This window comes from Octopus bimaculoides, chromosome 17 (genome assembly GCF_001194135.2).
Source record: "Octopus bimaculoides isolate UCB-OBI-ISO-001 chromosome 17, ASM119413v2, whole genome shotgun sequence".
NCBI classification, from domain to species: Eukaryota; Metazoa; Mollusca; class Cephalopoda; order Octopoda; family Octopodidae; genus Octopus; species Octopus bimaculoides.
The window spans coordinates 26755015-26769868 of NC_068997.1; the positions used below are offsets into that span (position 1 = coordinate 26755015).

A 14854-nucleotide genomic window follows, 5' to 3' on the forward strand; every position below is an offset into this window, starting at 1 on the left:
TGCAGCCATCATTTGTTAGTGTTCCCCTACTCCTGGCAGATGACCCCTTTGCACCACTCAGGTGACAACCCTCCAACCCATGGGTCTGTTTGGGTTGTTGCTTTTGGTGAGGGTTTTTCAAAGGTCAGAGTGCAACTCTTCCCTCAACCTCTTTAAGTCACTTTTTATGACACAGGGAAAACGTTGGGTTTATTCTTTCACAAGCCAGCCCCCACACCCCACTGGCTAGCCTAAAATACAGGACTTCAAATTATAAAAACACAAGATCCCCATCTTAAAAATTTGTTACAAACTGAATTATCAAATTTGTAGAATGTCTAATATTTTATAAATTAGTTCACAGAAAAATTAATTTTAAAAAAATTTTGATACCCATTATCATTATCATCATCATTTAATGTTTGTCCTCCATGCTGGCATAGGTTAGACTTTTTGACAGAACCTGTGAAGGGACTGTATCAAGTTCTAATATCTTCTTTGGCATGGTCTCCACAGCTAGATACCCTTCCTGATGCTAACTACTTTTATTTAATATTTTGTCATAAATAATTATTATTAAAGATTTTTAAAAAATAATTTGTCTAATTATTATGAAAAGTATTAAAGAAAATGTTTAAAAAAACTTAAGTATATTGAAAAATTTTAAATAAAGTACATATAAAATTTTTATTTTTGTATTATATTCTAAAAAAATGTGTATTTGTGTATGTATGGATGTGTGTATGTGTGTGTGTGTGTGTATATATATATATATATATATATATATATATATATATATATAAATATACACATACATATATACAGAATTATATTTGTATTGTTGAAAATATTTTAAAATAGTTGTATATCTCTTAAGTATCTAGAAGAATTTCAAATAAAATTTGTATAAAATAAAAAATTTTTTGTAATTATTTTCTAAAAAAAATATGTTCATATATTTTTGTAGAGGGGCAGTTGCTAACATGTTAGTGACTTCTTGTAAAGATAATGTTTGCCGGATTTGGTGTGAAACCATTCTGCCAGACGATGGCCTGGTTGATCTAGACCAGTTTGATCCTGTGGCCACACAAGACCCAAGATATCATACTCGCAGACACAAGAAACGCTTCATGCAGAGATTAAAGACAATCCGGTAAGTAGTTAATTCCCAGTTCTATCTTCCTAAGAGTTCTTTCATAGCAATAATAATAATAATAATCCATTCTACTATAGGCACTTTGGGGGAAGTACGACTTGATTACATTGACCCCAATGTTTCACTGGTACTTAATTTATCAACCTTGAAAGGATGAAAGGCAGTCAACCTTGGTGGAATTTGAACTCAGTATGTAAAGTCAAACGAAATACCATTAAGCATTTTGCCTGGCGTGCTAACAATTCTGCCATGATACTGCCTTAATAATAATAATAATAATAATAATAATGATGATGAAGATGATAATATTGTTTCTTAAATTTGAACAAGGGGCTTAGTCAGTTTCCATCGACCCAGTAATTTATTTAGCTGAATGTGATAAGGAAGTCATTTCACCAGGAGCATATTTTGGAAGTTTATCATCACCACCATTGTTTTAACACCCATTTTTTCCTTGCTTGGATGGGTTGGACAGAGTTTATTGAGGTGAATTTTCTACAGCCAAATGCCCTTCCTGAGGTCGTCTTTGCCTTTCATCTTTTCGGGGGTTGATAAATGAAGTACCAGTTTCGTACTGGGGTTGATCTAATCGACTGGCCCCCGCCCTCAAAATTTCAGGCCTTGTGCCTATAGAATAAAGGATTATTATTATTACTACTACTACTACTACTACTTTTATTATTGTTATTATTATGTTACCATTATTAGACATGCCATCAACAAGAGGAAGAAGCAACAGAAATATGGACCAGAAACAGTGATGACCTCAACACAACTGATTGGTACTCAGAGTGTTCATGACTTCCACAAGTTTGGTATCCACCACAATGGAATTGCTCCGGCATTTCATTTCCACTTGGCTGGAAGTGTCAATCCAAAAACTGGTAAGAAAGATAAGAAAATTCTTTGTTTCCTCTTTAAATTTTTTTTTTTTTTTTTTTTTTTTTTTTGGTTAGCTGAAATATGTTTGTGACATACTTGAACTTCTAAAGGCAGATTTACTGCAGTGACTATAGAGGAAAAATTCTCCCTTATGGTAAAAGGTGTAGAAACACCATATCTGCCCAGTGCTTCACTTTAGTGGATTCTCTGATGTGCATTCCTGGTTCTTTAGCCTTCCTCAATGGGAAATACCAAAGAGAGATAAACCTGGGTGGATTCAAAGTTGTAGCTTTAACTGAAAAACAGTCAACTTCAGTGACTGAGTTGTGCTTGTGGATCCCCTGGCCAGAATAAAAATAGCAACATCTGCACCAAGCATTAATTAGGAATATATGAACTTTAAGTTAGTCAAAAGTGTTTGTGACTTTCTTTTCCTTCTTTTTTATGCTAATGTTTCTTCTTGAATCTGTGAATTGTTTAATCCTTTGGCATCATTCCAAAAATGATACCAAAGGACTATATATCATCATCATCGTCCATGTTCCCCTGCTAGTATGGGTTGGACAGTTTGGTGGATGTTTAGAGGAGACTTGGTGAGGTTCTCATTTGTACATATACATACACATATTTTCTAGATTTTTCTTTGAACCTTTTCTAAAGTTTCTCTGATAATTAATTCTCCCTCTCTCTCTCTCACAGATATTCCCCTGTTACCAACTACGGGGAACTCAAACGATCAGTTGTTCCACTTTCAACTGAACTGGTTGAACAACAAAGAACTGCAGTTCACAACAGAGGCAGAGAAGATTCTCCAAGAAATGCACAAACACACAAGCCTCAATGATGGTGGCATGGAACTGAATTCCTGGATCAGCGACACAGCAGGTTCACAACAACGGAATGGTGCAACTGAGGAACATAACGACACAGACCCTGATACTGGATCTCAGCCTGATGAAACGTCTGCTGGTAATTTAAAGACATTTACGATATTATAGTGTGACTGTTTGACATAAAATACTTAACTTTACCATAAATCATCCCCCATTCTTTATACTATGAAACTCACTTGGACATCTGTCTCTGTTGTACGCCCCATTTTGATTTTTTTCTTTCCCTCATCATCATCATTAGCATCTTTTAATATCCGTTTTCCAGGCTGGCATTGGTTGGACAGTATGACCAGAGCTGCACTAGGCTCCAGTCTGATTCGGCATGATCTCTACAGCCGGATGCCCTCCCTAACATCAACCATTTTTCTGTGTATGCTGGGTGCTTTGAACGTAGCACCAGCACAGGGTGCTTGCAGGCCAATCCTCTTCATTTTTTCTCTCCCTTTTGTCTTATTTTGCTCACTGGACTGCAACCATTGCCGAGGCACCATCTTGACAGGTTCAGTCACTCAAACTGATGCCAGTACTCGTTTTTTTTTCTTTTTTAAGTGTGGTACTTATTCTATCAGTTTCGTTTTACTGAGCTGCTAAGTTATGGAAACATAAACAAACCAACACTGGTTGTCAAGTGGAAGAGAGACAAATTCACACACACACTTGACAGGCTTTTTACACAGCCTTTGTCTATCAAATTAACTCACAAGGCATTGGTTGGCCAGGGGATGTCATAGAAGATACTTGCCTGAGTTGTTGTGCAGTGGGACTGAACCCGAAACCACATGGTTGCAAAATGAACTGCTTAACCACACAGTCATATATATAGATATATGTATATAGTTCAACATAAAATTGGTCAATTGACTTCACAGCTGCTTGCTTAACTAGGCCCCTATGTGTGTGTGTGTGTGTGTGTGTGTGTGTGTGTGTGTAGAGAGAGAGAGAGAGCCAGATGCAAAGACATTAATCTGATTGTTATATATACAGGTACAAACCCAAGGAAGAAGAAAGCTACTAAACTATTCCGTCGTAAACACAAACAGGCCAGCAGAAGTGTTGACAGCGGTTCTGATACTTTGAGCAACTTTAGCTCTGATTATCTGGATTCTAATGATGCCGCTGTTAATGAATATGTGAGTCAACAAACTTCCTTAATCACTCCATTTGTCTTAGCCTTGTATAACCACTTGCATTATCCTTGCATAACCATTCATGTTGCCCTTTTGTAACCATTCATGTTACCCCTGTATAACCATTTATGCTAAACCAGTATAACCTTGTATAACCAGTTGTGTTAACCTTGTATATTTACTTATGCCAGTCCTGCTTAACCATTCATGTTAACCCTATAAAACAACTGATGTTCACCCTGTATAACTACTTATGTTAGCCCAATGTAACTACTTATGTTAGCCCAATGTAACTACTTATGTTAGCCCTGTATAACTACTCATGTTAGCCCTGTATAAACTACTCATGTTAGCCCTGTATAAACTACTCATGCTGGCCCTGCATAACTACCCATGTTAGCTCTGTATAATACTTTTTGTCATCTCATGTTGTTTATTTCCATTCATTGATACAAAAACCTTCTTCTTCATCTGCAGGGAGCCCTGACTGACATTGTTGATCGTAAAATCGAGAATTTACTGCGAGACTGGCATCAAAGTCCTGACATGTTGTTTAGTGTCCATCCACAAGATGGAAGCTTTCTTGTTTGGTCAGTGGAGAGATTTTTGTGTTTTGTTTTACAACTTTTAACATTATTTTTTCACATCTACCACCACCACTACTGCTACCCACACTGCAACTGTCACCACTGGCACTACCACTAGAATATCTGCACTTCACCACCACCACCTCCAGTGAACCATCTCCATGCCATTGTCACTACCAAAACCATTACTGCATCACCACAACCATCACAACTGCCAAATGGCTGAAGTGTTGCACACTTGTTAGAACTTCTCCTAGAGGGAAATTCTAACAAGAACTAGGGCTCCTTCACTCTTAGTGATTCACATATGCTAGTTAACCCATAGTTGGGTCCCTAACAGGTGTGACTACTGAGTCTTTTCTCTCCTGTCATTTGATTTCTTCCTTTTCTTCCCTGGTAGCTTTGAAGTTTTTGGTTCCAAAGGTGATGGAACACTGCCACTTGGTACAGGCTCAGACTTGTTCTTCAAATGATTTAGGCTCAAGTCCAGTGGCTTTCAGTGTTGTTTTGACTTGGTCCTTGTGTAAGATAATTGCACTTTGAACAGACCTAGGGATTAATGGCCTAATGGTGAAGAATGCTGGAAGTTTGCATTAGAAATAGAGAGTTTGAGTTTGAGTTTGAGTTCAAACCATAATGGAGATATGTTTATATTTAGGAGTAAAACACCTGAAAATTGATGACAACTATACTGATCCCAATGTTTTCTTTTGTTTCTCTGTGCAGGCTTGTTGACTGGTTAGATGAATATACAGCATTCTGTTTCCGTCAAGCCCAAGTTAGTTTCTCTTGCCGAATACCACATGCAGTACCCATTCTTGATGCCCGGACAATGTCGAGTAACATATTGTTATATTGTAAATATAGTAAGATGGATATAAAGTCTGCAATGAAACTGAGTGAGAGTGACCACAACATGGAAGGGGGACAGAGAGGGCCCCTCTTAGAATCGGCAGCACCAATGGGCAAAAGCTCACCCGGACAAAGCGACAACATGCTCATACCAAATGTACTCATGATCTCGAAACACCTCAACGGTAGCTTGAACCTGTGGCAGGTCAGTTTCTCTGAGACTTCGAAGTTCTCAACAGTGATGAGTGTGGCACACATATCTCGTGCCTGTGGTCACCGCTTCCGTACAAACTCTGCCTCGTGCCACCCTGTGCTGCCGTTGCTTTTGACCACATCACATCACAACATTCCTGAAGCAGACTCCCCCAACAACAACAATTGTGGCGTGCTTGGCCAGTGTGACCGAACTAAGGAAGAATCTACCATCAATGGCTGCCCTTCTGGTTTCGAGTTCTGCAGCGAACTTATATTATGGAAAGTTGATCCAGTTGGCCCTCTCTCCAAATCAGGAGGTATTGTAGAACTGGCCAGAATCAACTCAGCTGAAATTTCAGCTTTTTCTAATGTTTCGTGGATACCAACATTACTTCCCAGGTAAATATGCTTACATCTCTCTCTTTCACTATCCCCCTCTCTCTCTCTCTCTCACTATCCCCCCTCTCTCTCTCTCACTATCCCCCCTCTCTCTCTCTCTTTCTTTCAAACGTATGTAGATGATCAAAAAGGCCTATGCTAGAAACATTATCAAGGTGGTTAGCTGGCAGAATTGATTGTTAGCTCGCTGAGCAAAATGCTTAACAGTATTTCATCTTACATTCTTACATTCTAAGTTCAGATTCTACCTAGGTCAACTTTTCCTTTCATCCTTTCATGGTCAATAAGTACCAGTTGACCACTGGAGTTGATATAATTAACTAGTTTCCTCCCCTAAAATTTCAGGGCTTGTGCCTTTGGTAGAAATGATTATTATTGTTATTATTATCATGGCAGTAAGATGGCAGAATTGTTAGTGTTGGAAAGAAGTACCTTGCAGCATATCTTCCAGTTCTTTACATTCTGAGTTCAAATCTTGTTAAGCTCAATATCACTTTTCATCCTTTTGGGATTGATAAAATAAAGTACCAGCCAAGTACTAGCATCAATGGTTTTGACTAACCCCTCCCCTCAAAATTACAGGCTTTGTGCCTAAATCAAAAACAGTTATCAGCATTATTTATCTAAGGCAGCAAACTGGCATGATTGTTAGCACACTAGACAAAATGTTTAGTTGCATTTTCCCCATCTTATCGATCTAAGTTCAAATTCTGCCAAGGTCAACTTGGGCTTTCATCCTTTCAACGTCAATAAGTATCAGTTGAGTACTGGGGTCAATGTAATCAACTATCCCCCCACCACACAAAATTTCAGGCCTTGTGACTATGGAAGAAAGGACTAATTATGTATATATTTGTATTTTTTGTAGTAATACACTTGGTGGCTTCAGCAACTCACCTAGTGCCCTCTTTGTAGCATCTGATGGTGAAAGCCTACGAATGTACCAAGCTGTCATCGATGCACGATCGATGTTGATCGAATCCCATGTTCCAAAGAAAACCGTAAGTATCTCTTATGAAACAATTTATCTATTCTATTGGTCCAATATTTTAGTGTTTATAAAGAAGATAGAAACTAATCTGTTTGTGAGTTAACAATATGTCTGTTGAAATCAAATATACAGTAATGCCTTGACATACAAATTAATTTGTTCCCAGAGACTGCTTGTAAAGCAGAAACTCATAAAGCAGAGCAATAATTTCCCCTAGTAACAATGTTATAAATTGTAATTTGTTCCAGAAAAATATTTAACCTATAAAATTTATAATACTCGTAAAAAAATGGCAATAAAACAACAGCAGAATGTCAAGAATATTTTATGTAAAGTAAAAAAAAGTCAAGCTCATTCATAATAAAAAATATTATTCTTATTATTGTTTTCTGAATCACTTTCACTTGCACTAGACTTGAGCACACCATCACTTGCAGGCGTGATTGTTGATTCACAAGCACTCATAGATGGACTTGTAGATTTCTTTAGAGTTGTTTCCTTAGAATCAATTTTATGCTGTCATTTTACTCTGGCATTATATTGCGCTGTGTAGGTGTGTCGGAACCAGTGTCGCCACATGTTGCAATGTTGCCACACACACAAAATGGCTGTTTAACCTTTTTATATTTATTATAGAATTAACTTGTAAACTTGGGGGTCTCATAAAGTGGGTCCTCATAAGGTGAGGTATTACTGTATTTTTAACAAAAATTTAAACAATATCATTATTATTCCTTTTTGTTAAAAAATGATTTTGTCCTTTTTTGTGTTAAAGCATTAGTAGACTTTGTGTGTTGAGGAACCACATGAGCCATATTTCCAGCTGGCCAAGTATTGGGTCACTTTGTTTCTGACAGTGGGGGTGAGAAGAGAGTTTCCATGACTCAGTGGAATTATTTTACTTGAACAATACCAGTTCTTCATTGATGCTGATAAAGGATTATCTTTGTTTTTGCAGTGGCTGGAGAGTCAGTCCAGCAGTATGGATACCCATGTAGAAGAGGAAGAAGAAACAACACAGACATCAGTGAATGATATTTTCAATATAGTCAGTCTACAGTCCACTGCCCACCCTGGCTGTATCATACAGCTTGAAAGTATTGTCGATGCTAAACAGGTAAGCCATGAGATGATGCTGGGTATGTCCTCTCTCTCTGTTTTTATCTATTTATCTGACTGATATGCCTGCTAGATTTATTATTATTACAGAAGTAATGTGGGTTGCCTACTTTATGTATTGTTTTTCAATTATTACACTAATCACATTAATGTTTTAATTGAACAACCTTAATCTTTTTTTCTCTATTTTGTTCTTCAGGACTGGCAGGAGACTCAACTACTGCATGTCTTTCAAGAACAGTTGCTCACTGGCAAAGTTCCTATTGATTCCACAATGGAAAACTTGGAAGCTTTTGTAGATCTTAGGAACTTGGCTTCATTTGAAGAGCATTTCTACTTGGTTCTTTTGGAAAAGTCTAAACATGGTGGATCAGTGCTACACATGTGGAAGATCACCATTGCATCTCACTCGGCAAATGAAAGCAGTAAGTATTACCCAACTTACCTTCATCACGTAGAGGAGAGTGAATTCACAAGTTATGTAATACATTAAATTTAGCTACGAAACATATGTAGTCTTTACCTTTTCCATTCCTTACGTTCTTTGATTTATAGGTCTTTGTGTTTGTCACCACTTGACAACAAGTGTTGGTTTGTTTATTCTCCCATCACTAAGTGGTTCGGTGAAAGAGATCAATAGAATGAGGGCTAAGCTTAAAGATAAGTATTGGGGTCGATTTGTTTAACTAAAGACTAAAACAAATAAAGATTATTCAAAATTAATTGAAACAGACAATACATTTGATTAGAAATATATGGTCATGAAATGGTTAAACCAACGAATGAGACTGTGCTGTCTTACAATTTATCAATGGTTGTAACCTTTACCCAACAGAGACTCCCAGCCACATGGAACAACAGCACAGAGAACAAAGTTGTGTCAATTCCTTTGATGTCGACTCCAATGAAGAAGAAGAAGAGGAAGATTCTACTGGCGAACCATTCAGCAAGTCACTTGTCAGTGTGAAAATATCTTATTCCACAGCTAAGGTACTTCAGTACTCAATCGTTATTGACCTCATTTCTATCTTTGTGATTGGATGTTGAGCCATCCAACCTGTGCCAGCATGGAAGATGGACGTTAAATGATGATGATGTCTAGATCTGAAATAAAATGGCTGCTGTTTTTGTTGTTGATTTTGTACTTTACTTTTCTTGCCTCTCTTTAGGTGTGTACTCAACAACTCCCGCTACCCAGCAATGTCGAGGTGATCTGTGCAACAACTGCAGCTGGCCATCTAAGCTCTGCATCAATCTACCCTGCATGTTTGGCCCCTTACCTCATTGTAACGGCCTGTTCCAACAAATCTGTATATTTTTGGCGCTGTGAAATGGAATCGGTGGAGCCATACATCTCTGTAGGCGGCATCGACCCCCTCGACGACTATCTGACTACCAGCATCACCAGCTTTGAGATGGCCATCGACGACAGACGAGGCTTCAATAAACCTACCTATAAGACACATGTCAAGTCTGTTGCCCTCAATTCACGATACCAGTGGCAACAGTGGTTCATGAATAATCGGATGAAAAAATCAAGTTCTATATCAATCCCAGGTGAGATATATATTATTTTAATTATTTTACTTCACCTCCTTATATTTAGATCAATGTAAAATAAAGAAATAAGCAGTACCATTGACTGGTTTTGCTAAACTCTTTCTTTTTTATTATTTTTGGTTTTATTCATCAGACAAAATGCTTAGCAGCATTTCTTCTGGTTTTCCATTCTGAGTTCAAATGCTGCCAAGGTAGACTGTGCTTTTCATCCTTTTAGGGTCAAAAAAATAAGTACCACTTGAGCACTGGGTCAGTGTAATCAACTTCCCCACCCTTCAAAATTATTATCATCACCACCATCAATAATAAAAATAACAATGATTTCAAATTTTGGCACAAGGCCAGCAACTTCAAGGGAAGGGGTAAGTTGATTTATGTAAACCCCTGTGCCCAACTGGTACTTATTTTATCAACCTCGAAAGGATGAAAAGCAAAGTCAACCTTGGTGGAATTTGAATTCAACATAAAGACAGACAAAATACCACTAAGCATTTTGCCCAGCATGCTTATGATCCTGCCAATTTGAATTTTGGCACAAGGCCAGCAATTTTAGAAGGGGACAGTCAATTACATTGATCCCAGAGTTCAACTGCTACTCATTTTATTGACCCCGTAAAGATAAAAGGCAATGTCATCCTCAGCAGAATTTGAACTTAGAAGATGAATGAAATGCCCTTAAGCATTTTGTATGGCATGAATCATAGATAATAAGGCAGTAAACTAGCAGAATTGTTAGCATGCTGCACAAGATGTTTTGCAGCATTCCTTCTGGCTGTTTACATTCTGAGTTCAAATCCCACTGTGGTCAACTTTGCCTTTCATCCTTTTGGGGACACTAAAATAAAGTACCAGTCGAGTACAGGAGTTGATGTAATCAGCTTGACTCCGGCCCCTAAAATTGCTGACCTTGTGCCAAAATTTGATGCCATTATCATTATTATTACAAAGCGTTGTCATTATTATTACTATTATTATTATTGTTGTTGTTCTTGTTCATTCAGGGAAACCCATCACCGTCTGTTGTGCTTACAGTGGGAGATTGGCTGTGGCATATCGCTTTGGTGGAATACGCACCACATTAGACCAACCTAACAATGTGTTTGTCAACTTATGTGTAGCAATATATGAATGTGAATCAACAGGTAAATTTTATTTTCGTCTTGTCTCACTAGTTTACCCATGTAATTGTATCATCTCTACCCTAACACTGTTTCAACTGTTTGCTGTTGTTTAGCCTCATGTCATCTTCTGTTGGGTAGACCGATGATTGAAGGTATTCTACCTGTGCCCCTCCCATCATTATCATTAAACATCCTTTTTTCCATACTGGCATGGGTTGTATGGTTCGACATAAACTGATGAACCAGAGGGCTGTGTTGAGCTTCAGTGTCTTCTTTGGTATGGTTTCCACAATTGGAGGCCCTTCCTAATGCCAACCACTTCACAGAGTGTACCAGGTGCTTTTTTTCATAGCACCAGTGTTGGTGAGGTCACCAAGTAATCATAAGACACTATTCCTTAACTGTGTGGGGCATATCATTAAGAGATATCAAAGTGCCATGCAGTGGGACTGAACCTAAAACCATGTGGTCAGGAAGCAAACTTTTTACCATGCAGTCATGTCCATGACTTGCAGAAGTAAAATCTCTACTACAAAACTTAGCTGTAGCTTAAAAGTAAGTCTGCAAGAAATAAATATTTCCAGGAATGTGGCATGAGTGAATTCAAAGATTCTGTCCTGTGTTGTGTTACATAAATTATAAAATTTTGCTCAGTTTTATTTCAGGTCTTCAATTTTAAATCCATGAACTTGAATTGAATTTCAAGATAAGATTTATAATCACAATAAACCCAAGTCTTTTTTTGTCTTACCAACCAGCCTGAGACCATCCCCATTTATATGATACAAATTATATGATGTAAACCTGTGATGTGAAGCCTATTTCTATGACACAAATTACCTGTGATGTGAATTAAAACCTTCCATCAAAATTTCATGCTAATTTATGATCCAAATATCAAATTAATAATGACGAAGTTATTTTGCTAAATGCTTCATTATTTTCAAAATTAGTTGAAACAGTTAATGTATTTCAACAGAAATATGGTAACACAAGAGTTACACTTCACTTTTCTGTAAATAATTTCAAGCAAATTATTGTAAGCAAATATATTAGCATAAAATCTGTATTTTATTTGGAAAATGTTTTTTTTTTCTTTTTGTATTTTAAGAGGCATCAAAATTTGTTCTTTTTTTTTTCTTTTTCAAAACTTCCTTTGTCTTTGTTTTATTTGCAGGTGGGTCAGAATGGTCTCTTGAAGACACTATAGAATTAAACAACATAAGCATTCCTGATCCAAAGGCAGAAATAGATTTACACTTGATAATGAGTCCTGAAAATATTAGCATTCCAGTGTTTCGCATTGGAGAAGAGAGTTCTATCTCCCCGTCCAGTTCTTTAGCCAACATGTCTCGCACTAAATCTGTTCCTAGTCTCTCGACTATCCACAGCGTACGTAAGTCTATTGCTGAGTATGGAAACAAAACTGGCATATTGGTACAGAAACATTTAGTACAACTAGACTGGGTCTCTACTGAAGACGGATCCCACATCTTGACTGTCGGTGTTGGCTCAAAGATTCTCATGTATGCCCAGGTATCTGAAGAAATTGCCCAGATCTCAATGGGCAAACCTGCAAACACCCGCAAACGGCAAACCAATCATGCAAAACGAATTCACAAATCTAAAAGCATTGTCGTGGACAACTACGAAGAAGAAATTCGTTGGATGAAACTCCGATGTATTGAACTCACCACAGCAGATTGCTTACCTCCCCTTCCCATGCATATGTCCTGGGTTCGATCAGGTATTCTTGTTGTGGCTATGGATAATGAGGTCCATGTCTACTCCCAGTGGCGAGGTTCTGCTGCTTGCTTTGACAACCAAAGCTTTGGTAATTATGATGAGCCAGATTGTGACAAACGAAGTTTGTCAGATTTCAGTCTATCTGCCATCCCGAGTTCCTCTATGCTCACTGCTAGCAAGTCCATGCAGAATTTCAAGTCATCTTTATCCATATCCAGTTTCAAGCAACTTCCAGGTGCACCACTTACCCCTGTCCACCCCAAGAAGAAAGAGCTGAGTAAGAGAGCTAGTTTGACTAAGAGTGAAAGCACTGCTAGTTTAACTTTAATCACTGATCTTGGTTTATTTGAAGCTGCACGCCAGGCCAACCCTGTACTAGCACAGTACCACCCGAAGCAGTTGATTGAACTCTTAAACTTTGGACGCATCAAACGGGTGCGGGCCATCCTCTCACACCTGGTCCGGTGCATTGCTGTTAGCGAAGTCTATCAAACAACGTATAGTGATGAAATAGACGCTTCAGAAAACAAAATGCATTCTATGCATCGTCAAAGGGCAAAATCAATTGGTGCCAGCACTCCAAACGAAGCAGCTGGCATTTGTGAAGAAGCAACACTTGACTACATTGAAATCACCTCGATTCCACCTTTACCAATTTATGCTCTCCTTGCCGCTGACAATGATTCTGCTATCGATGCAGACATTGTTGGTGCCGGTACTGGCACCGGCAAACCAGCTTCACAAGACTACACAGATCTCTTTGAAAACAATTTAGACGATTCCGATTCTGACACAGATGTCTTTTCTAACACCTCTGATGATGGCATCACATCTAGACAAAGGTCCAACAGCAACAGGGCCCGTTTTATGTCTATGTCAGCACCAACACCCCATCAGATGCTCAACGTATTTGGCCCAACGCAATGTCAGTCTCTTGGTAAACACCTCACCCACATGCTTCTACCGGGGCTCACGAACCTTGACCAAATGTACCTCCTGGCTTTGGCAGACACCATATCAACGACCAGTACAGATACCAGCACTTACAATGCAATGTCATCAGGTATGTCCTGTTAACCTTTCTCTCATTGTTAGTATTTTTTGAAAATTAAGTAACTTCCTGAGTATTCAGACTTGTTAGTGTTTAGACTCTTAGCATTCAGAATGGTTTAGTGTTCACACTGTTTAATGTTTAGACTTGTAGGTTTTCAGACTTGTTGGTGTTGTAGCCAGTTTTTTTTTTTTTCTTTTTGTTCAGATTGAGTAACTTGTGTTTGTAAAACAGTGGAATAAGATAAGCAATACAGCACCAGACTAAATACTTCTCAGCATTTTGGTTCTGTTCCTCTACATTCTTTGTACAAACTCTACTGTGGCTTTCGTCTCTATGGTGTGTGTGTATGTGTGTGTGTGTATATACACACTCAAAAATTTTGTGTCTGTGTTTGTGACAGGAAATGTGTTTCTTATGTATCTAATTATATTTAATATTTATAATTGAAAACGTTAACCATTTCACTTCATATATGTGTGTACATAAACATATGTATTTGGTGTCATATAAAGTATTGCATATTGCCACATGTACGTATGTTAGTTATCATATAATGTATAATTATCGTTGTTGTTATATGTATATGTAATTATGTATCTGTATATATATATATATATATATATATATATAATTTGCAGACAACCAACATACAGATACCGATATAACTCCAACCAATACAGGTAGGGTATCACTCTCAATCTTATCTACAACCTGCCCCCGCCAACATTGACACTATTTAATAATAATAATAATAATAATAATAATAATAATGGTAATAATCGTTTCTACTAATGGCACAAGGCCTGAAATTTGGTGGGAGGGAACTAGTCGATTACATTGACCCCAGTGTTTTACTGGTACTTAATCTATCAACCCTGAAAGGATGAAAGGCAAAGTGGACCTTGGCAAAATTTGAACTCAGAACATAGCGACTGGCGAAATACTGTTAAGCATTTCCACCAGTGTGCTAATGATTCTGCCAGCTCACCACCTTAATAATAATAATCATCATCATCATTATTTAACGTCCGCTTTCCATGCTAGCATGGGTTGGACGATTTGACTGAGGACTGGTGAAACCGGATGGCAACACCAGGCTCCAATCTAATTTGGCAGAGTTTCTACAGCTGGATGCCCTTCCTAACGCCAACCACTCAGAGAGTGTAGTGGGTGCTTTTACGTGCCACCCGCAC

The 14854-nt window shown here is 38.0% G+C and overlaps 1 protein-coding gene across 1 annotated transcript in view; it reads left to right on the forward strand.

Moving 5' to 3' along the window:
- Nucleotides 1-14854, forward strand: part of LOC106878469 (dmX-like protein 2) — a 108533-nt gene that overhangs the window by 53728 nt on the left and 39951 nt on the right. The window contains exons 9-22 of the mRNA XM_052974131.1: nt 947-1132; nt 1844-2019; nt 2717-2986; nt 3895-4040; nt 4515-4627; nt 5351-6070; nt 6939-7071; nt 8020-8178; nt 8380-8605; nt 9016-9170; nt 9350-9737; nt 10742-10882; nt 12039-13670; nt 14300-14341. Of these exons, the coding sequence (XP_052830091.1) occupies nt 947-1132; nt 1844-2019; nt 2717-2986; nt 3895-4040; nt 4515-4627; nt 5351-6070; nt 6939-7071; nt 8020-8178; nt 8380-8605; nt 9016-9170; nt 9350-9737; nt 10742-10882; nt 12039-13670; nt 14300-14341 (4487 nt within the window). The remainder of the gene's footprint in view (nt 1-946; nt 1133-1843; nt 2020-2716; nt 2987-3894; nt 4041-4514; nt 4628-5350; nt 6071-6938; nt 7072-8019; nt 8179-8379; nt 8606-9015; nt 9171-9349; nt 9738-10741; nt 10883-12038; nt 13671-14299; nt 14342-14854) is intronic.